This window comes from Nilaparvata lugens, chromosome 8 (assembly GCF_014356525.2).
Source record: "Nilaparvata lugens isolate BPH chromosome 8, ASM1435652v1, whole genome shotgun sequence".
In the NCBI taxonomy this organism is placed as follows: Eukaryota; Metazoa; Arthropoda; class Insecta; order Hemiptera; family Delphacidae; genus Nilaparvata; species Nilaparvata lugens.
Window position 1 is genome coordinate 18,211,456 of NC_052511.1, and position 21,681 is coordinate 18,233,136.

The 21,681-nt window shown below is 33.8% G+C and overlaps 2 protein-coding genes and 1 long non-coding RNA gene across 4 annotated transcripts in view; 1 reads left to right on the forward strand and 2 right to left on the reverse strand.

Annotated features, from left to right (window-relative positions):
- LOC120352648 overlaps positions 1-5,777 on the reverse strand; it is a 121,439-nt gene extending 115,662 nt beyond the window's left edge. For both annotated transcript variants that reach the window (XR_005571995.1, XR_005571996.1), the window contains exons 1-3: positions 5,660-5,777; positions 3,018-3,102; positions 539-663 (exon numbers count right to left, since the gene is read on the reverse strand). This is a non-coding gene — a long non-coding RNA (uncharacterized LOC120352648). The remainder of the gene's footprint in view (positions 1-538; positions 664-3,017; positions 3,103-5,659) is intronic.
- Positions 1-6,444, forward strand: part of LOC111063866 (mucin-5AC) — an 81,152-nt gene extending 74,708 nt beyond the window's left edge. Inside the window, exons 4-6 of the mRNA XM_039434147.1 lie at positions 939-1,015; positions 2,568-2,679; positions 3,733-6,444. Of these exons, the coding sequence (XP_039290081.1) occupies positions 939-1,015; positions 2,568-2,679; positions 3,733-3,938 (395 nt within the window). The 3' untranslated portion in view covers positions 3,939-6,444. The remainder of the gene's footprint in view (positions 1-938; positions 1,016-2,567; positions 2,680-3,732) is intronic.
- Positions 6,445-7,408: 964 nt separating this feature from the next.
- The window catches only part of LOC111063855 (ubiquitin carboxyl-terminal hydrolase 31), an 88,227-nt gene continuing 73,954 nt past the window's right edge, over positions 7,409-21,681 (reverse strand). The window contains 5 exon segments of the mRNA XM_039434148.1: positions 7,409-10,787; positions 14,034-14,191; positions 17,164-17,229; positions 17,232-17,381; positions 18,823-19,088. Of these exon segments, the coding sequence (XP_039290082.1) occupies positions 10,623-10,787; positions 14,034-14,191; positions 17,164-17,229; positions 17,232-17,381; positions 18,823-19,088 (805 nt within the window). The 3' untranslated portion in view covers positions 7,409-10,622.

Consider the following 21,681-nt stretch of genomic DNA (forward strand, 5'->3'; position numbering starts at 1 on the left):
TTGAAGTATAGCATAAGCTTTATTCATTACACAACAACGAAAATGGAATATAAAATTAGTAGAAATAGCATATTTGAATCAAATAAACAATAGATAATAATTATTCTTCCAGAGAGACCTAATGATAGGAATATGTGAAGGTATTGGAGGAAGGAATGTGGGATATGTGACAGGTTGAGTTAGTATGTAAATTTAATACTATAAAAATTATTATTCTTAACAGACATTAATAGATAAGTAACAAAATATATAAAAATGCATCAAATTCTACTTGGGTCTACATGGTCTACATGATTATTTATGATATTTACTTGAAATTGAATTCAAAGCTACAAATTAGAAAGTATATAAAATCATAGGACTACTACCACTCCCACTACTACTACTGCTGCTACTACTTCTCTATAAAATTTACTAAAAATTATATTCAAATCACTACAATCGTTCCAAAATCCAGCTACTCCAATACGTTTATTTATCACAATCTCAACGGTGAACTACTTCTCTCTACAAGGAGTAGAGAGAGGATATAACTCACTGAATGAAAAATATCTGGAGTATCAACTTTTCAATTTTTTTTTTCAAAAATCAGTACAAATACAGCACCTAGAAAATCAGGCTGATTTTGTAATTGCTTGGAGCTGCATCTCTCTCCATTCGCATCTGAAATCAAAAATACTATGCATTTTAGTATACATATTTGAAAAACCTCAACAATAAACGTATGAGTATCATTGCCCATGAGGGAAGTGGACCTCTAAGCTGCGTTTACACCAAAGTTGTCAACAAAATGTTTTGCCGTCTTCATAGATTTTAGAGGATTGAATGGAACTTGGCAAACACATATATGATGATGTGTGCAGAAACTCATTCTACCCTTTTTTCCAATGAATTTCATGCTGATTTTTCAACTATTTTTCATATTTTTTGCTCAACAGAAGAAGCAGCATCCTGTTCAGGCTCTTTGGCGCCAAAGAGAGTTGTAAGAAGATTTGCAGATGGATCAAATCCACCGGTATGTACCTGCAGAAATATTTTACTCCATAACATATTCTTTCCCAACATAAAATATTTGTCCACTTTAAATTATAATATCGGTGACCGAGCTTCGCTCTGGAGTAGGCTACAAAAGCATAAAAAAATTATTACGAAAGAAGAAATTATAATGACATTCATAGTTCATACAGAGATGTTCTATCTTATCACAGTACATTGAGTTTAATTCCCAGAGGAAAGCAAAAATTCCCCTCACAAAGTCCCGGTTGCACAAAAGCCGGTTAAATTTTAATCCTGATTAATTTCACGCGAACCAAATCAGAGAAGACCATTTCAAAAATAAGGATCTACTGGAATCAGGATTGAAAATAACCCGACTTTTTTGCAACTGGCACCAACAAAGACCTTAAAGAGATATCTTTAAGGTCTTTGGGCACCAAGTACCTGATTGAATGATTACAAAAGTTCCACAGCTGAGTCATAATTTTGACACAGTCCCACACACATGAACTCGGTCACTCACATCAATAATTATTAACAGCTGTTTTTCCAAGGATGAATAATAATTATCCTTTTAATGTCCTTCAGCAAGTTTTCCCAGGGATGAGACAATCGAAGTGCAATCGAATTTTTATATTATAAAACTACTATGCTATGAATTTCGTGAGAATCGTTAGAGCCGTCTTCGAGATTCAGTGAAATACAAACATATAAACATCCAAACATATAAACAGAAATTGCTCTTTTAATAGTAAAGGATACTCATACATCTGATTTCTCAGGAATTTAAATGAAAAAGCTTGTAGATACAGTTTTCGATTTGACCACCTACACCATTGAGGATAAAAAACAATATTACGGTATCTCAAGACAACAGGTCATCATAAACAAAACATATTGATGTATTAAGGAAAATCATGTAATTCATGAATTTATAGAATTTTGTTTGTATCACTGTACTCACTGTACTGCGTTTACATATAAATATACGGACAAGCTCATTGAGCTCTGCATTTTTGTATTATTCTGGGTCAAAATTTATCCTAATTTGGATCGAAACAGACAATAATGCATTTCATGTCATGCACCATGTTTCTTATTTGGTTAATATAGAAAACCAAGAGTTTATTATTGAAGGTGATGGTTTCTTGATCCATTGCGAGCTGCTATGTATTAACACACTTTTTTATGTATTTAAACATGACATGAAGTCAATTTATATGCTTAAGGGCAATATGCTTAATATGCTTATGCCTATGCTTAGGCAATATGCTTAAGGAGCATACCGTAACTCAAGTTATTCCATAATTCGTAATCAGAATAAGAATTTTATTTTATTTTCAAGAATGACGTATTTGTTATTATTTTAAACATAATATTCTAGTAGGTAGCCTAATACAAGGATATAATCTTCTTTTAAATAATTATTGTTCAGAACTGAACATTATTAATATTATATTTGTGGGTATCTAATATTATATTTTATAATGGTATAATATTATAATATGTTATAGGTAATGGTAATTTTAATTTTATTACATTTTCTCTAATTTCCAACTCTATTTTCGCAGCTGGAAGTATCCACAATGGAACCAATTTGTCCATCAGAAGGTCATTTCCCATTTGAAAATGACTGCAACAAATTCTACAAGTGTTCACGCAATGGAAGAGGAGTTCTACAAGGTAGGCCTATCTTGTCCAATGTCAACAAATAATAAAATTAGGTGAAATAAAAACGATATTGTCAGTTCCCCATAATTTATTTGAGATACCTAAGACCACCAAAAAGACTACTGAATATGATGTCTTAGTGCATTGAAACTTAAGGTTGGCTCAAATAAATTATGTGGAACTGACATTATCGTCTTATTCCACCTTAATATGGAGAAATTTCATAATATCTATGTTCATAGTGTAAATTTTAAATGATTATTAAATTAGGTAATCTTCAAGAGAAATTTCATATACATGAAGAGTCATCATTATTAAAAATTAATAGAATCAATAGTTGTCATGCATACCCATTTTTTGCCTCCATAGGTTCGTTGTAAGTATAGCTTCCATCTACCGAAATCTAGTCAAAAGTCCCGAATTGTTTTATGTAACCTGTGAAATAGAGATCTCATTAGATATTTTAAAAATAGCATCATAGATCAGATATTGAAATTACTTGAATTTTTAATTTGCATCCAAGTCAGTACCTGTTGTAATAATTTTACTCAGAAGAAACTGAAACCATTTCTTCTCTGAATAATAAAATTAATATATGGGCATCTTACAATAAATTCATGACAATTAGTGAATTTTTTGCTGTTCAGAAATATTATTTATTTATTTATTGATACACAAATATTATTACAATTACTAAGCGAATTGCCTCATTATTTATCATGATAGAGATTAAAGCGACCGAAATTATAACATTTTATTATCAAAATCGATTGAGTTCAACAGAAAATATCCTTTTTTAATCAATCGATCTATTTTTATATTATTTATTATTCATTTTTTATTAAATATTCTTCAAGATTAGCTCTTTACATAGAGATAGATGTCATACATGATTAAAATTTTAATAGACCGTATTGGTTTTCAATATTTATATATGAACTGTCAATGATGAATTTTGATAAAGCAATAAGACAAAAAAATTTGACGTCAAATTTTACAACCATACTATTGCTAATCCAGCAATAATACAATATTTTTATGTTCAATTTATCTCTGTCTTCGTAGGTGAAATCTACCAGTGCCCTGATGGATTCGCTTTCTGGGATAAGTCATGGAGATGTGAGAAAATCTCCAAGATACCAAGATGCAAACGAGGCTCCAACTCCTACACTCCAGTGCCAACCGCGAATATTCCTCTAGAAACAGTTGAAATCGGTAACCGAAAGAAGAAAACAATTGATTTTCTGCCCACAATCGAAACACTGTCATGAGATTAGTTGAACTGAATTATAGGGGAAAATTTAGGCTGATTGAAAGCAATTAAAAGGCACCTAAAGCTACAATCTAGAATATCGTAATTTTCATAGAAATGAACTATTCTTTGTTCAGTTGTTGAACTTGTATGATATTCAGATGAAGTTTCCAATTATATGAAGTAAGAAGTGATCTGATACCGTGAAGTAAAAATAATGAATTTACATGAATTGAATATTGGGAATCATGAAGAGATAATAGGTTTTAGTATAAATACATAATTTCTTTATATTATTTATAATAATTTATGAAACTTTGACACAAACGGGAAGAGAAAGCTAGGAAATAGGTACCTACTGTGCCAGTAATCAATTCTATTTGCTAAAACGTTGAACCAGTTGAATTCAACTCACAGTAAAACTTCATGAAGAAAACTGCCTAGTCTAGATGAAATATAGTTTAGAAAATTAGCATACGGTAGTCTACAGTACGGTTTCATTTAGTACTGTAATAATAATCAGTCTACACTTATTTATTCAACTCCACATTGAATTTAAACTTGAAGTTTTTAAATTTTCAAAGATTTATCGAACTTCGACTATAACATTGATGATCCATGACCATTATTATAACTGGTCTTGAAAAAAGCCTTAGCACAACGTTAATATTATGGACTACCCTATGTGCAGAGGAGTAATATTTTTAAGAACGATTCTATATTTAAAATACAGTTATGAATTAATTCTAAATATAAGTTTAGATATTAATAACTCTGCTCATTAATTATTAGTAGTAACTATCTTACGTAAGAAGCTGATTTTCATGTGTGTTAGACTTAAGGTGTGAATGTGAAACTTAAGTTGGAGAGAAAATCAAAAAGCGAATGTACTTTTGATTGTTCGGAAAAATATGAAACAAAATACAATACTATAATGTTCAATAGATTCAATTTGCTCTCTAGAATGACGTTGTAGAATAATAGTAGGATATTTTGTAGATGAACTCAATTTTCAATAATTTAATTATGATGTAGGTACGGTACGCAAATGAAAGTACCGTACTTACCATCAATTACACTATTTGAGTTGGAATAAAATTAAGGATAAGAAAATTGAATTGAAGCGTCAATGCAAGAGAATTAGAGTTGACTGAAATTTCAATTTCTATGATAGTTAAAATTTGAGACCATGATATTCTAATTCTAATCACAATTCAATCTTATATATCTATAAGCTACCGTACACAATATAAAAATAATATTACAGCCTACTTCTAGTTTTGAATATTATAATTTCTATTGTCGTAAACTGAATAGGTAGGTTGTAAACAGAAAATTACTATGTTCATTCAATAGTAGCATAATACAACATACACCATATTGAATGTATTCAGACATGCGACAATACCGTACTTTCCAAATGGGTGATAGTCTGATAATCGAACGATAAAATAGGCCTATAGTTACAGATCAATGATTCTGGGGCTATTTAACAATTAAAGTAAGTTGGTTTTACAACTTGGGATAAAACAAATCGAGGGTGTATCGGATAAATTTGATTCTGTTCATTACTGATTTGTTAAATAAATGATTATGAGGATAATATTGCAATTACTACAAGTTTTCCTTTAGTTTTGTCTAGCAAGTCTCAAAGTACTTAAGTTATGCTCTTAGTTGAGTCAGTCATATACCAGCTAACTTATCTTTAAAAAGCAAATGAATAACTTATAAATAACATACCTTGTAATTTTTACGAAGAATTAGAAAACAAAAAGTACGATTCTGCTCAATTAAATCAGAAGATACGATGTTGACCTGTTGCAGCTTGAAGAATTTTCTGCAGGCTTTTGCAAGTCGACGATTGAAAATTGGAGCAGTGATGCCAGTCAATTATTATAATAATAGAGAAATATTGATTTATTGATGAGTGCATCACTGCGTTTGGATCTGATGCCGGCAACTTTGAATCTTTTAGTTATCGATTTTGATACGACCCGAAGATGCCGGATTGATTTATATTCTCAACAATTGATTAATGTAATAATTAATTCAATGCTATTGTAGGCTACGTGAGAATTGGATAAAATCATAAATTTGCATTTGCCAACTTAGTATTGAACTGATCAATTTATCCTATAACTTTATAGCAATTTTTGTATAACTGCAGATTTTATTATGAGAAACAGACGAGTGAATGGCTGAAAAATTGAATGCAATACAGTTAAGTTTAGATTAGGTATGATATTATTAGCTAATGATGGTATAAATTGAGCTTGTATAATTAGAATAGTATATTCTTGAATATCTGGATTGTCACATTCAGCATATAATCAAATAGCTAATTAAGTTATGTATGAGTGGATTATACGTGTAAATAGTATATTTTAGTTGGATAAATGGTACCGAATAATGATTAACTTATACTATAGATCAAAAATGTTTGTCTGCATTAAAAATAACATATTTATTGAATGCTGATTTATAGAACAATAAAGTGCAAGAGAATATTTATATTGTGTATTGAATTTGTGTTTGCATTTTTTTCTTTCTTTTAACTTCCAATTTCTTTTTATGATTGTTGAGTGTAGGTACTCGAAAATCTGATGCTTTGTCTAAACGACTAAACTGTTCATATTTATTATACAATCTCACAAATAGAATTCGAAATAAATAGCACTGTTTCAAAAGTGCGCACACAGTTTCAAAAGTGCAAAAGAGCACAGAATTTCTCAATGCAATAATTTTTTGTAAGACATAGCCTATGCCAAGGAATCTAGAATCCATTATTCTACATTCCTTGCCTATTCAATACAAAAGCCGGTGTCTTCATGATAATATAATAAAGATACTCATCTATTTCTTTTTCCATTACGAACTGCAGGTAATAATCCGTTTTTGAACTATTTTCAACGACACTACAGTCTAATTTTTGGATATTAGTTATTAAAACTAGTACTCACTTGTGGAGCCGCTTTCGGATTTTTCAAATCCATTTTCAACACTGAGTGTTATATTATTAGTTGTATTTTCAACACACTGTGTTGAAAATGGATTTGAAAAATCCGAAAGCGCTCCACAGTGAGTATACTAGTTTTAATAACTAATATCCAAAAATTAGACTCTAGTGTCGTTGAAAATAGTTCAAAAACGGATAATAAAGATGATGAAGGTTCCCAATACAAACGAATTCATTATTTCTGTCATTGATATTTCAATCTACTATGCACCAGACTGAAAACATAGTGGAGCGGCCAAGGTAGCATCAAGATTGAGTGTTAAATGTAATCCATGAATGGTGGCGCGCATATTGTAGTTTTCACCCCTAGTTTCAACCCATCTAAATGCATGAATTACATTCAACACCCTCAATTTTGAAGCCACCTTTCCCGCTCCACAATGGAGAAGAAAAAAATTTGAACACAGTACATTTTTTCTCAGAGTTCATTTTTTGGTGTCAACTTTTTTGTACAACATAAAGAAGACGTCAAGTTTTCGGAAATATCTTTTAATATATAAAGTATTTACAATATTCAACATTATATTATTTGATATTCATAAAATAATTTTTTATTAATAATTTCTCTACATTCATTCTTACAGCTCAAACCGGATCCATGACTAGTCCAATGCTTATCTTCTTGGAATGATAATCATTTCTGAACAAATTTTTGGTATCTTCAATTCTTGAAATCTTGCTTGATAAATAAATTATACTCTCCCGTCCATGGACATTTTTCAAAGAGTTAAATATTATAAGTTTCATATAAATATACTAACGTAATGATCTAGGAAAATAAATCACCCATCAAGGTTGAACATTTAGCTTCATATCATTGAAGCTATACAGCTTCTCAAGATTGTATCTATTCTACACCAGAGCTATAGATGCACATTTGAGATGAATCATTAAGTGACTGATTATCCTCAGTGAGTTTGGAACATAATTAATGAGGAAGAAGATAAGTGAGACTTACGATTTCAAGAATTGAACCACAGATGAAAGAGGTCAACTTTCAACAATTCTTAATAAAAAATAGTGATACATTACAATTAATGAACTTTTTAATACAATATTTTGAATGCAATAGTACACTAATATGTACCGTAACTTAGTAGGTACAGTATTGCGTTCGGTTCTCAAGCTTATCGATCACACAAGGTAACATATCACTTGAATCATTTCAACTGATGAAAATATATTTGTAGATAATCTGAATCAATATAATGAATCTATGCCGTTTTATATTAAGGCAAATCAATTGACTTATGAATAGTTGATTATAAATTTTTCTCGAGCTAAATTTATTATAGAACCTAGTATATTGGCCTTATTCGGGACAAATCTGTTGCAGGCTTTATACATAAATATTTTAGCCCTGAGCATATTAGTTACTGATTATTGGAAGATTTCATATATTTTGATCAACATTTCTTATTAAGGGAGATAAAAATTGTGATTGTGATATTTATGGAGAATATACAATGATGTGCCTAGAAGGCAAATGATTCATTTAAAGGAATTGAAAAACCATTTGAAACAAAATTAAATAAGATACGATTGCTAGTTGATTGAATGCAAACTCCAGATGGAATATTAAAAGAAAATGGCATTTTAGTAAATCAAAAATAGCAAATAAACGGAATTATTGTTGAGAAATTATTATTACGGTATAAATAGGAAATATATATCCCAAATATTATGGGATTACAGTTTTTTAGGACAATCATAAATTCTTGATAATTCTTAAACTATATTACTTGTAAGGCTAGAAGTATGCCTCCCCTTTGATAATTTTATTAGTAAGGATAATTTTCAGACATTTGTTTCATATTGACAGAAATGCTCTAGGAAACTCATTATTATGATAGAATATGTGAATAAAATAGATTTTGTTTACATTATCAATAAAACATATCAATTAACAGGATTAGAAGAATTTTGTAAGACTGAAGTTACTAGAAAATCAACTCAACCAAACTAAATAGTGAATGAAAAAATACATTTTCTGAAAATAAAGATCCATCATATAATAATTGATATCATTGATGATTAAATATTAACAATTATTCCCAACTGAAAATTCAATTATTTATTCCACAAGCTCATATATTTCTGTAGAGCTGAATGATTATTGTTCTGGGTGTAAATGAAATGTGAACAAGGATTGAAAATTGAGTGTTGAAGAAAATTCAAACTTTTCGGTATTTCTCCAACAGAGGAGAGAGAACTAGCTCTCTCTTCAAGTGACACAAAACTTTATGTCATTTACAATCACCACAAATAAAATTCATTATGATCAATAACAAACATACAATAACTAAAGTGCACTAGAAAAATCACCAATGTGACACAATTACGATATAGTACAAATTTAACTTACACATATAATTCAACAGAAAATACAAATATACATGAAAACTATAGTGCAAAGGGTATTTGAAAATAATTAACGGATTATTTGAAAACAAGTATATCCTATAAATCACAAAAATAAAAGTTAGCATGAACATAAAATCAACATTTAAAACAATTGGCAGCCAAGTGTGGACATAAACAAAAATAGAAATATGTTTTCAATGAATAATGGAAAATTACTTCTATTTAAAAACTAAATAGAAAATTTGAGTTATGTATAAAGAATACTTGAACACAGAACTCTTTTAATCTTTAACTACAATATTCTAAGCCAACATTTTGAATAAATAATCATTAAAAATTATAGTGTTCGATATTTTTCATACTTTCAATCATTTGAAATGTGGCTGTTATTGCAATTTTCCAATTCACACAATCGAGTGGATAATTTTATTCAATATCAAAACAGAATTACTGCACCAAAATTGAAGCAACTAGAAAACTATTAATTTTCATTTTAATTTCAGTTTTCTTAATATTTGGCATCTTAGTTACTGTTCAAATCTAGCAGAAGTGCATTCTTTCTAGGAATTAGAATTACATCCTTTCAAATCAATTCGGTTGGCCCAATACTGAAAACAATGTAGACATCTATATCAAAACCAATGTGAAGAAAATCAAATCAATGGAGTAAATTGAAGAGAAAAAATATAAATTTGAAATGAATATCAATTGTTTTCAAAACGCCTCAGGCCATAGAAACTGACATATAATTAGTATGTTAATTGAGTATAATGATAATAATTGTAATTGACGATGTTCGTTTTGATTATAATAATGTACTCAACACTTCATGAATTCCATTTATTTATGAAAATTACTCTTTCATCATAAACAACTTTCTTTCCCCAAGAAAATTGGGCAACTATTCCAACCTAATAAGAATGAACTGTATGTGAGAATACATCAATATTGGAATCCTCTATATTTTAGAAAAAAATACTACAAACATTGGTTGATGCCTAACATTTTTTAGGGACAATATTAATTGTTAATGGAGGATATGAACTTCGAAACTTCCTATTGTTACAAAATACAAAGATAGAAACGTTTTACAAAATTATGATTATGAATGGAAATATTTCTGTAAAAAGATACTCAGCGTTTATCAATTCAGACTCGAAGAGGAAAACATAATATTGTCCACAGTTCGTTATAAAATGGGGACATTTGGAGGAAACACACATTTTTTAGATAATAGTAGTTTTGTAAGTGTTTCACTCGTATTGGTGTTGGGGTTTGCAGATGCTTTGGATCGGTAGTTTGCTTGATATAATGATAGAATGGTCAGACTCTTGACTCGGACAGTTGGGGATGATTGGCTGCCGATTCCTCCTCCAGGTCTTCATCGATATGCACGATCGGACTCGCCGATACGTTCGCCATTTTCTCCAACTTCGATTGCAGTTCGACTTCTTCAACCTTTTCCTCGGTCTCATTCGGTGGTTTCTCCTGAACAAACAAAATAAATAAATGTTACAACAGGAAAATATTGACAATCCAACAATGGCCTCAAATGAAATCAAACAGATAACACAGTTACATATTCTCGACTAATAAACCTTATATGTACATTAATACCTAATTCACAAAATTGAGGTACATTGCCACTGGTGTGGCTGAAACGACAATCGTTGAACAATAGTCGTTGGACAATAATAGTAGAGCGCATTCTGTGCTGTGCATTAAGGCTGTGCAAAGACTAAAAATAAACTTTCTACTCGCGATATTTTTCAAAGTTTTTCGATTTGTATATCATGAAGCTATCAAAATGAAAAAGTTTTCTCAGAAAAACATTTTTTTGCGATCATTACTTTTTGCGATATGAGCGCCTATAGTTTAAATTTTTGGGACAGAACATTTCAAATTCGGTAAAAGATAAATCTGAGAGAAATCGGTGAGATTCAGACGGTAGATTCTTCATGATCTTCTTGATCTAGTAAAATAAAAATTTTCTGATAATATCAATTTTTAAGATAGTTATTCAATTTACTAAAAATAACCAAAAATAACTTTTAGTTGAGTTATTTTTTGGTAAATTGAATAACTTTTTCAAATATTGATATTTTGGCCCACGGGCCAGTTTGTCGAATTATTAAGTATTGTTTGTCAAATATAATAAAATTTGCCCAAACTGTTTCAACAAACATGTTTATCGAACATTTGTCCAGTGTGGACACGGCTTTATATGAATGGCATAGTTGTCACTGAGTCATTAGCTACAATCGTACGGATCTGTTTCTGGAGCAGTCATAATCGCAGACGTTGAACGATTTTTGATTGTGATTCATCTCATCTCCTGTGATTAGATATGGAATAAAGTTTGAAGACTTCTTCTCAAGGTCATCATTGATTAAACCAGACACAAACACTTGAACTGGAGTTTCGAAAGTCTGAAGACTCAGTTAACATTTTCTCATCAGCCTGCAAATGATTGTTCATTTACATTTTGAAATACCCTTCTTCAAAATAGTACATTTTGTTTTTTTACTAGTGCTCTATTTCTGTTTGTGTGAATTTGACAAAGACTTATTCTTTTTTTTAGTTATCAGAATTGAGTGACTGTCTCGTTCATATTATTATGTACAATAGTGTATAACTTCAACCACAGCTGCTAAGCTACTGAAGTTCTATTTTTTCCATCATGGTACTGTTTCTATATAATAATTGCATTTTAAAAATATTTGTAAAACATGTCAGTGTTGTGAATAAATATCAATTTCAAAAAAATTCTGTTCTCTTTCTAAAAATATTATGTGTGTTAAGTCGTGGTACACTCAACATTTCCAAAATGTCTTTATCTTATAAATCTTCAATTAACAGATAATTTAGTAGCCGTTTCTTCAAACTCATCATTCAGTACTTCTCACTTGGCAACAGTTAAATTCCAACTAAACGAATATACAGACTGAGCATAAATTATCGATCATTCAGTACTTCTCACTTGGCAACAGTCAAATTCCAACTAAACGAATATACAGGATGAGCATAAATTATTGAACACATTTCATAGGTGAATAAAAAAATAACCAATAGTAGTAGCGCGCCTATTTTTGTGGCAAACATTGGTGTAGCTGCTATAATTTGTGATTACCTTCATCGAAAAGCAGTCAGCGCAATGGTGAGGGTGACACATTCGGCTCAATGGTGTGGGGTGACAGAGCGTCAGGAGAAACCTATGTGCGTTCTGCGGTTTCCCGAAAGCAAATCGTCGGTTATTACTGTTCAAAGGCGTTTTTGTGTAGAGTATGACCATTAAAAATAAGGTGTATTATACAACGAAGTTATGTGATATTGATGAACTAAAATGAAGAATTGAAGCCGTAATTTAGGACATCACTCCAATCGACAATGTATGGCGCGAAATTGAATATCATCTAGATATTTGACCAAGCGAAGTGAGGTCTAAGATTCAAGTCGACGGTTTGGCATTTCTGTTAATGTTTAAATGTTTATATGTTGCGCATTTACGGCGAAACGCGGTAATAGATTTTCATGAAATTTGACAGGTATATTCCTTTTTTAATTGCGCGTCGACGTATATAAAAGGTTTTTGGAAATTTTGCATTTCAAGGATAATATAAAAGGAAAAAGGAGCCTCCTTCATACGCCAATATTAGAGTAAAAATCATACTATAGAATTATTCATCATAAATCAGCTGACAAGTGATTACACAGATGTGTGGAGAAGCCAGTCTAATGCTGTATTTCCATAAGGTCTATATAGTTTCAATCAGGTACTTGTGGAAGAGAATACTGCGTGAGGTCTACTGTTCACAGAACTACTAGTTTATGAGCAACAAAAGGTACTCACAAAGAAATTTGTTAAAATTGTCATGTGATGTAAATAAAACTATTTGAAATTGGCTTTTCAATAAATCAATATTCATGCAAGTACACTCATTAGTTATTTTTTTATTCACCTATGTAATGTGTTCAATAATAATTTATCCTCACTCTCTTAGTAACTGCATCAGTGACAATGACCACTGCAACGATCATTGCCGAGCGATATTCGTCCAACGATAACCAATGTTCAACGACTATCTTTCCAGCCGGACCAGTGACAATGTATCTTTACATGAAGGTATATGGTCACATTTATTATAATGTGTTTCATTCTAGGTTTAAACCAACAGCTTATCTAACTCCGTTTAAACCGAGCTGGTGGATAAGGGCATCAATGTATTTTTACACCTATCTACGTGTAGCTAGGAATACGGATTTGGAAGACGTAGCCGTTCAATCTCCCAATGTTATTAAATCCACGCTACGCTGGTATGAACGGGACAGATTGATTAGAATTGGGAAATCGGACGGGTACGTCTCCCCAAGACGATTTCCTAGCTATACATAGCTAGGTGTTGAAACATTTTAAGAATTATACGAGTATTTAGCAGGAAAAAGAAGGAGAGGTAGACCGACGGAACGGGGGAACAAACAGGTGTATACTAAAATTAATAAATTTAATAAATTAATAAATTTTTAATAAATTAAGTGATTTTATGTGTATACTAGTATGTTTAATAATAATCTTGTCCAGGGGGACTGGAATAATCGAATTAAATGACAGATGAGATGCGAGAAACGGCTGGAGCCGAAGAATAAACTCGCTAATTTATATATTTAGTAGGATATTGGGGTATGGACTTCTTCAATAGGATGCATTGAAATACTAAAATAGCAGTGAATACTCACCGGCACTAATGTCTCAGATGTGGGCTCATCTTCACTCTTAGCATCTTTGCCTTCCGACTTCTCATTGGTGTCGATGATGATGGGCCTCTTAGTAGATGGCTGCAGCGTCGAGTAAGCTCTGGAATTTCTCTCGAATTTTTTATCCTCTGAGTTGTTATCTGTAAGAAGCAAATAGTTAACTTGACATTCACGTCAACCTCACTTAAATTTAAACCACTTATCAATCAGAAAATTGTGTTGAGTAATAAACAGAGGCCCCAATCCCAAAAAAGAAAAAAGTGAATTGTATGAATGGAAGCGGATCCATGAAATTATCAGAACAAAGAGGAAACATTTAATATATCTGTTTCTCTAGTGTCTGTCACAAAAAACGTAACAATCAACTGTATCCTCTTACTATATTGCGTGTTACTATATTGGTGTATGCGAATGTGTCTGTAGTGTGTATGTGCCTCAGGAGTTACCATTCTAGATTAGGTGTAGGGATTGCAGGCCAAATTGCTGGGTAAATCGGTAAATTGCTTGGGTTAATTGCTGGGTAAAATAAAGGGGTTGTACTTTGATTGAGGGTTGAGTAGCAATATGAGTAAGTCGGATTGGGAGGGGCTTTTAGGGTTGGATGTAGGGATTTCAGTTCTGGGTCCTTGCTAAGCAGGTTGTGGGTGGGAGTATTGGTTAGTGGAGTATTTCAGTTGGCTTGGGGGGGTTTGATTGAAGGTAGGATGTCGGCTGATTGATAATTGGGTGAGAGTACCATGGGTTGGGTTGGGTTGAGCAGGTTGCGGGTGAGAGTATTGGCTAGCTAGGATATTTCAGCTGGTTAGTGGCAGGGCAGGAGCACTGTAGGTTGGGTTGGGTTATGTATTGTATGTATGGTTGGTGAGAATGGGTTGATGGCACGTCATGCCGTGTGTGAATCTGTCACTGGTGCCTGGTCGCGGGGAACCAGTCCAGAGCTCTTCCCTGGAAATTGTAAAGGGCAGAGTTCTGGACTGTTGAATGCCCATACCACTCTCCTGCGGTGGAGGCCCCTCACCATAGACGGTGGTCGTCATCTTTAGCATAGGCACCAGTGTGGAGTGGGGTTGGGCAGCACGAGTCTTAGGAGGCCTAATAGGCCTGTTCCTGTGTAGTTGGGCTGGGATCGGGACCTGTGCTGTGGTGTGTGTGTGTGGGGGGGGGGGTGATTCTGGGGTATTAGGAGTTGGGTTGGGTCTTTGGGGTCCAAGTTAGTGTTGCTGAGCTGGGTGGGAATATTTGGGTGGGTGAGGTCTCCTTTGATTGTGGTTTGGGCATGATTAGGGTTCGGGTTTGAGTTGGGTTGCTGTCGGTGCTCAGACGACAGTCTAGGCGGAGTTTCGGGTTAATATCTTTCCGAAACACCCTGGCTGCTGTCTGAATGCCCCTGGCTCCGTCGGGGACATTTTGGCAGTGGCGCGGGCTTTTTCCAAGCTTTCAGGTAGCTGAGAGGATACGTCCAAGCCTTCTGGCCCACTTACCGCCGGAACTAGGCGTCTGTGGTGAGGCAGTTTGTCTCGCCATTGGCATCCAGGCTAAACTCCTCAATGATGCCCCCCCTGACGATTGGCAGTGGTGCTACGGACCCTGAGCCGTTTTTGTGGTATGATGCAAATCAGGTACACAAGGGCTCAGGTGAGGTTTAACGGACCGGAGGGTCTACACATGTATCCTCTTACTAATTTGAGTCCAATTGAACTACTAAATGCAAAAGGTCTAATTAAAAACTTAACCAACTGGAACTTTCAACAATTTAAAATAGGCTTATCACCATCCTCGGTAAATTAAGAATCCATATGCAAAATTTCAAGTTAATCAGTCTAGTAGTAAAGACTTAATGATGTATAATTCGTGAATTTCCTATCCCATAATATGTGTATAAGCCAATTATTTTCTTCATTATATCAAAATAGAATGGATTAAGTATATAATAGATAATAGATAAAAGTTGAAGTGGAAATGAATCTTATAATATCAAATACAATATAGTATATAGTAATATAGTAACTTATAATATCAAATTTTCAAGTGGAGACATCAATTTGAGAGCATGCAAGGTTTTGGAGCATGAGAACTTGCATTTTGAAGAGTGAGGACAGCCACTGACGATACAAGACTGTTAAACATGTCTAAGCTGACGTTTTGTGTCATCGGCGAAAGGCTTTCAATAAAGTTTGTTAAGGTTAGTTTTTTGCGTCTTCCGTTATTTTTTTTATTGCTGCTCTTTTTGAATTTAAATTATTTTTGTATCATTACAATTATTAATTTTCCAGTGGTTTATTTATTGTTATTGGTATTCTATTTTATGTTGCTGTGATAAAGCTGATTTTTGTCTGAAGACTTTCGCTGATGACACAAAATGTCTGAACAGTAAGCAACTCTGGTTTGCGCACAGGCATTTTCCAATGCAGATTATTTTCTGGAAAGTTATTTAGCTTGATGTATTCGTTATACTATTGTTTTTTTTTGTTGTTGTTTGTATTGAAACAGTGCTTGAGTATATAAGATTTTTATTTTGTAAACTGCATTTTATGGAAAAAAATATTTTTCTGTCTGTCTGTTCAGACATGTTCGACCAACTCGTAGTATCTAATCATCATTTTCCAATGCAGATTATTTTCTGGAAAGTTATTTAGCTTGGTGTATTCATTATACTATTGTTTTTGTTTGTATTGAAACAGTGTTTGAGTACATAGGATTTTTATTTTGTAAACTGCATTTTTTTGGAAAACATATCTTCCAGTCTGTCTGTTCAGACATGTTCGACCAACTCGTAGTATCGTTAAGCTGGGTTTACGCCAAAGTTATCAACAAATTGTTAAGAGCTTAATCCTTATAGATTCTATTAGATTGAACGGAGCTTGACAAACACATATATGTTATAATTGTATGATAAGTTATTTTCAATCTAATAGAAATCTATAAACGCAGCTATAAACGTATAAAATCTATAAACATGTAGAATCTATAAACGTGTAAACGCAGCTTTAGTGGCCGGGCTAAATGAACAAAATTCACAATTACTGAATTTCCACCTCTTCTCGTATTTTTCAAATTTGTCTCATAGTCCAAGTATTCAGATTATGTCTAAATTGAGATGACGTCAACTAACCAGCATTGGTGAGTTCCTCGGGCGTGGGAGGCACGAGGCGGGCCGCCCAATGCTCGGGCCCGAACAGGATGAGGAGGACGAGGAGGGGGAGAGCAGACCGCGCCGCTGGTAGAAGAGGATGTAAGCGGAGGCAGTCAGCAGACTCGACTCGGAAATCGGAACCACTTTGGTGTCGTCGAAGCAGTACCACTGCGCGTCGTACGGATTGCGGCAGTACGCTACAACAAACACAGACAATATTTTCATATGGGCAAAACATAGTGGAGCGGCGAAGGTAGAGTGTATCAAAAAGGGTAAATTCGATTAATTCAATGATCTGTAATATCAACTGTGTAACGGAATTTTTTATGTAAGTGATGTTATTGAATAAAATATTTTGATTTGATTAGATTATACCAGATTAGATTATTTTTACAATTATTCATGTAAGTTAAAATATATGCTGGATCAGAATGAAGACTGAATGCAATTTCAATTTCGATGATATAATATTGTAATGTCACAAAATAAATCGGCGGTGTTTCAACAAATAATTGTCGACTCTTGGAGAAGGATATAAAATAATGCATGTATTCAAATATGTCAGAACAAATTGGAACGTCGAGGGAAGGGTAGATGGTAGAAGGAAGCGGAGACATTTAGATACTGTACATGCATAAAACACTCTTAGCTTCCTTCTCTGCTATCCTCTACCTTCGCCGCTCCACTATATTTTGACTCATACACTAAACGTTTGATGATTTCCCAGATAACTAAATAGTATACTCTCTGAGGTTAAGTTCATGATGTATTTCACTCCTGTTTGCAAAAGCATCAGTTTATTCAGCAAATAGTACAATGAAAAGATATACTATGAAAGCTTGAGCATATATCATAAAAAGATAGAGGTATTTTCGTCGTGAATATATTTCTTACAATTATCATTATTAACAAGAATCAGCAATCAATATCAGATCAGATTTACCCGCATAACTTGAATCACAGCTACAAACTGATAGAGGGCGTGGAAAATGAGACAACAATGCCGTCCTATCATTCATTACCACTGACTTTATAATATAAATCTCACTATAGGATGATTTGGTTTATTACGTCATTTGATGCGGGTTGACGAAATTCATACAGTTGCTGAGAAACAGAAACCAACAAAATGTCAATACTCCATGAAGTCTTAGTGCCGGTTGCACAACAGCCGGTTAAATCTTAATCGTGATTAATTTCACGAGAATCAATCAGAGAAGGCCTTCTTGATAAGACGGCTTCTCTGATTGGTTCTCGTGGAATTAATCACGATTAAAATTTTACCGGCTGTTGTGCAACCGGCACTAAGACTTCATGGAGTATTGACATTTTGTTGGTTTCTGTTTCTCAGCAACTGTATGAATTTCGTCAACCCGCATCAAATGACGTAATAAACCAAATCATCCTATAGTGAGATTTAATTCGAGATTTTATCGATTGGAAATTTCTGCTTTCAGATCTTTTCAAGTCTGAAATAATTCCAATAGAATGGAACGTTTTTCATTAGCAATATATCTGAGTTAAGCATAATGAACACTCGAATCTGGGATTATTGAATAGATGAAGCACAAGTTTTATATGTGTACCAACTCAATTGCAAGGATGAAGCAAACAAGTTCCAGGTATATTCCAACTGACCAGTGTAATGGCCGCCCTGCAGATCGTGCCCGTGATGGTTGCAGACGGCGTAGAGGTCGTAGATGTAGTCTGACGAGTGGGGCGGTGGCTGAGGTGGGGGTGGGGGCGGTGACCTTGGCCGCCTCCAGTGCGACCACACAGTGCCGCCACCCCCTTCCACCACGCCTCCACCGCCTCCGCCCTGGCCGCCTCCGCAGGACACATGCGGCGACATGTCGAAGCCAAACACCGGGAACTCGACCAGGGTTGTCAGCTTTGTCGGCGATCTGTAATATGGATGAATAGGATAGAACTCAATACAGAAATTAAGGAAAAATCCTACATCATTCTATCATTTACTCAATTCAGCAAAAATCATATATTTTCTATAAAATTGAAAAAGCACAGTTTTATTTTTGTCACATCCACATTTTCTATTAGATTTGTACACAAGGCTGCAGTTCCGTGTTGAAACCAACACCTCTTCAGCTGTACTTCTGTCATCACAGTACAGCTGAAAATGTGTTGATTTCAACTGCAGTCCTGTATACAAATCGAATAAATGTGGGATGTGACAAAAAATGAAAACTGAGATGGAAGTTACTGAGATATTGCAATTATTCAAATGCTTATCAATTAATAATTATTATTATTATTAAACGAAAATCCAAATTAAATGCTGTAATTCACATTTTCATCGAATTTCAATCTAGCTGTTTACCCTGTTGTCAATATTTGCAGTAGCAGAAGTCTTCGGGGTGAATTACAGCATTTAATTTGGATTTTAGTTTAATAATAATAATTGAAACTGAGTTGTTTTAATTATTAAACAATTCCACAATATCAATTCTTATTCAACAAATTTAAATACAATAATTGTAATTCTCCATGAATATCGCTCATATCAATTTTGTTTCACATGGGTTTCAATATGGGTTTGTTTTATTATCATAATTATAATGAAGTGAAATTTTAAAATTATGAATGTATAATATTTTAAAATGCTGATATTTTTGTTGTATTTTTTGAGGAAAATAAATTTGATTTGAATATGCTTGCTTTAAAGGGTGAAAGCATGGTGGAGCGGCGAAGATAGCTTCAAGATTAAGTGTGATGCATTTAATACATGCATTCAAATGGTGGAGCACACTAATCGCTACCAGAGTGCGCCAAAATCTTATTACATTCATTAAATGCAACACATTCAACCATAAGTGTACGCGCATAGTAAAAAGATAGAGGTAGAGGGAAGAGGTCAAAGCGGGATAGAGGTAACTTACTTTAACACGAAAACAGTGTTCTGAAAGAGGTAAAACCTATACCTCGACCTCTTCATCTTGCGAGCGCTCCATAACATAAAATGTACAGGGGTTGGACAATGAAGTATGGAGGATTTGTAATTGCTCTTTGAACAAAATAAAATTTCTTATCTGCTAGTGTGAACCTCAAATGATGCCATTTCAATAACCAGAGAGTAAAAAGTAGTAGTAGAATTAATTAAGTATGAAATGGCGTATGTTTTTGCCGAAACACTCCTGTAGACGTTGTGAGAAGTGGGTGACAGAGTGCCGTGCAGGAAATAATCTTGCAATAATATATGCCATGGAGAGGGAGCCTTTGTGGTTGAAGATTGGGTGTTTCTGTTTGTAATTGCTGGTTTTATATCAAGTAATATCAAGTAATTAACGCCATTAATTGAAACATCATTGTGGGCCTTCGTCATTTAAAGAAAACGTCACTGCCATTTCAGATTGGTATCTAAAAATGCTGTGTTATTTTTCTGTCGCAATTGAGAAGATTACATCTCAATATTGAATGGTTCCAGCATGTCATCCAGAGAAACTATAGAATTTCTAAAGGTGCGTACAGACTTTCGCTCTGCTCCGCAACCGAACGTCACTCCAGCAGAGCGATTGATGATCGACCGGCGAGCAACAGTGGTTCGACCGGGGAACGCGAGAAGATCTAACATCTTCCGTAACGTTCATGATGGGTGCATGGGCGGAGCGAATGTGGTTCGATGGTGGTACGAGGGCGGTACGAGGGAGGAGCGTGCTCGGTGCGGGTTGGAAGCGCGAATATGTGTACGCAGCTCAAGACAGACCTTCCCAGGTCGCCTCATAACGTTCCGTGGAAATGTGGAGTGGATTCTTCGGTTACCGGACTTTGAGACAGTTTTCTGTTTTGATGGCTAAAGGTACTTGTATACATGAAAAACACGTACACTTGAAGCACTGAGTGGATAATAAAACACGAAATTCAAGCATTGAACATGTGCACCGCTTCAGAGGAGTATGGACAACTTCTCACAATGTCTACAGAATTGTATGAATAAAAACAGATGGGTGTTATTTCCGAACATTATAAACTCTACTACAATTTTTTCCTCTCTAATTATCAAAATGGCAAATCCAAAGCACATACTGGGAAAAAATCATTTGAGTTTCGTTGAAAAATGAGTATGTAGCAGCTATTCCAAATCCTCCATACTTCATTGCTCAACTCTGTATTTGTATTACAGTGAGGTACCTCTATCCCACTTCGACCACTTCCCTCTACCTCTTCACTCCTCACTATGCGCGCACCCTAAAGCCGCTCCATGTTTGCATCAGTACGGGCAAGTCGCGGTTTAGCTTTCAGTTTCAACCGATGCCATCAATCAGTTGGCTAACATCAAAACATCAAGATGTTCTGTTCTGTTCACTCCCATGCTTTAGAATGTTTTTGTGTGTTACATAGAGGTCAATCATGAGCGCAATCTGAGCTGAAAGCTAAACATTGACCTGACCTTTCATATCCTAAGACAATGTGAAAAATATCAAGTTCAATTCAATAGTTTCAAAATAAAACAATACATTATAATTATTGGTGTTTCTGGTC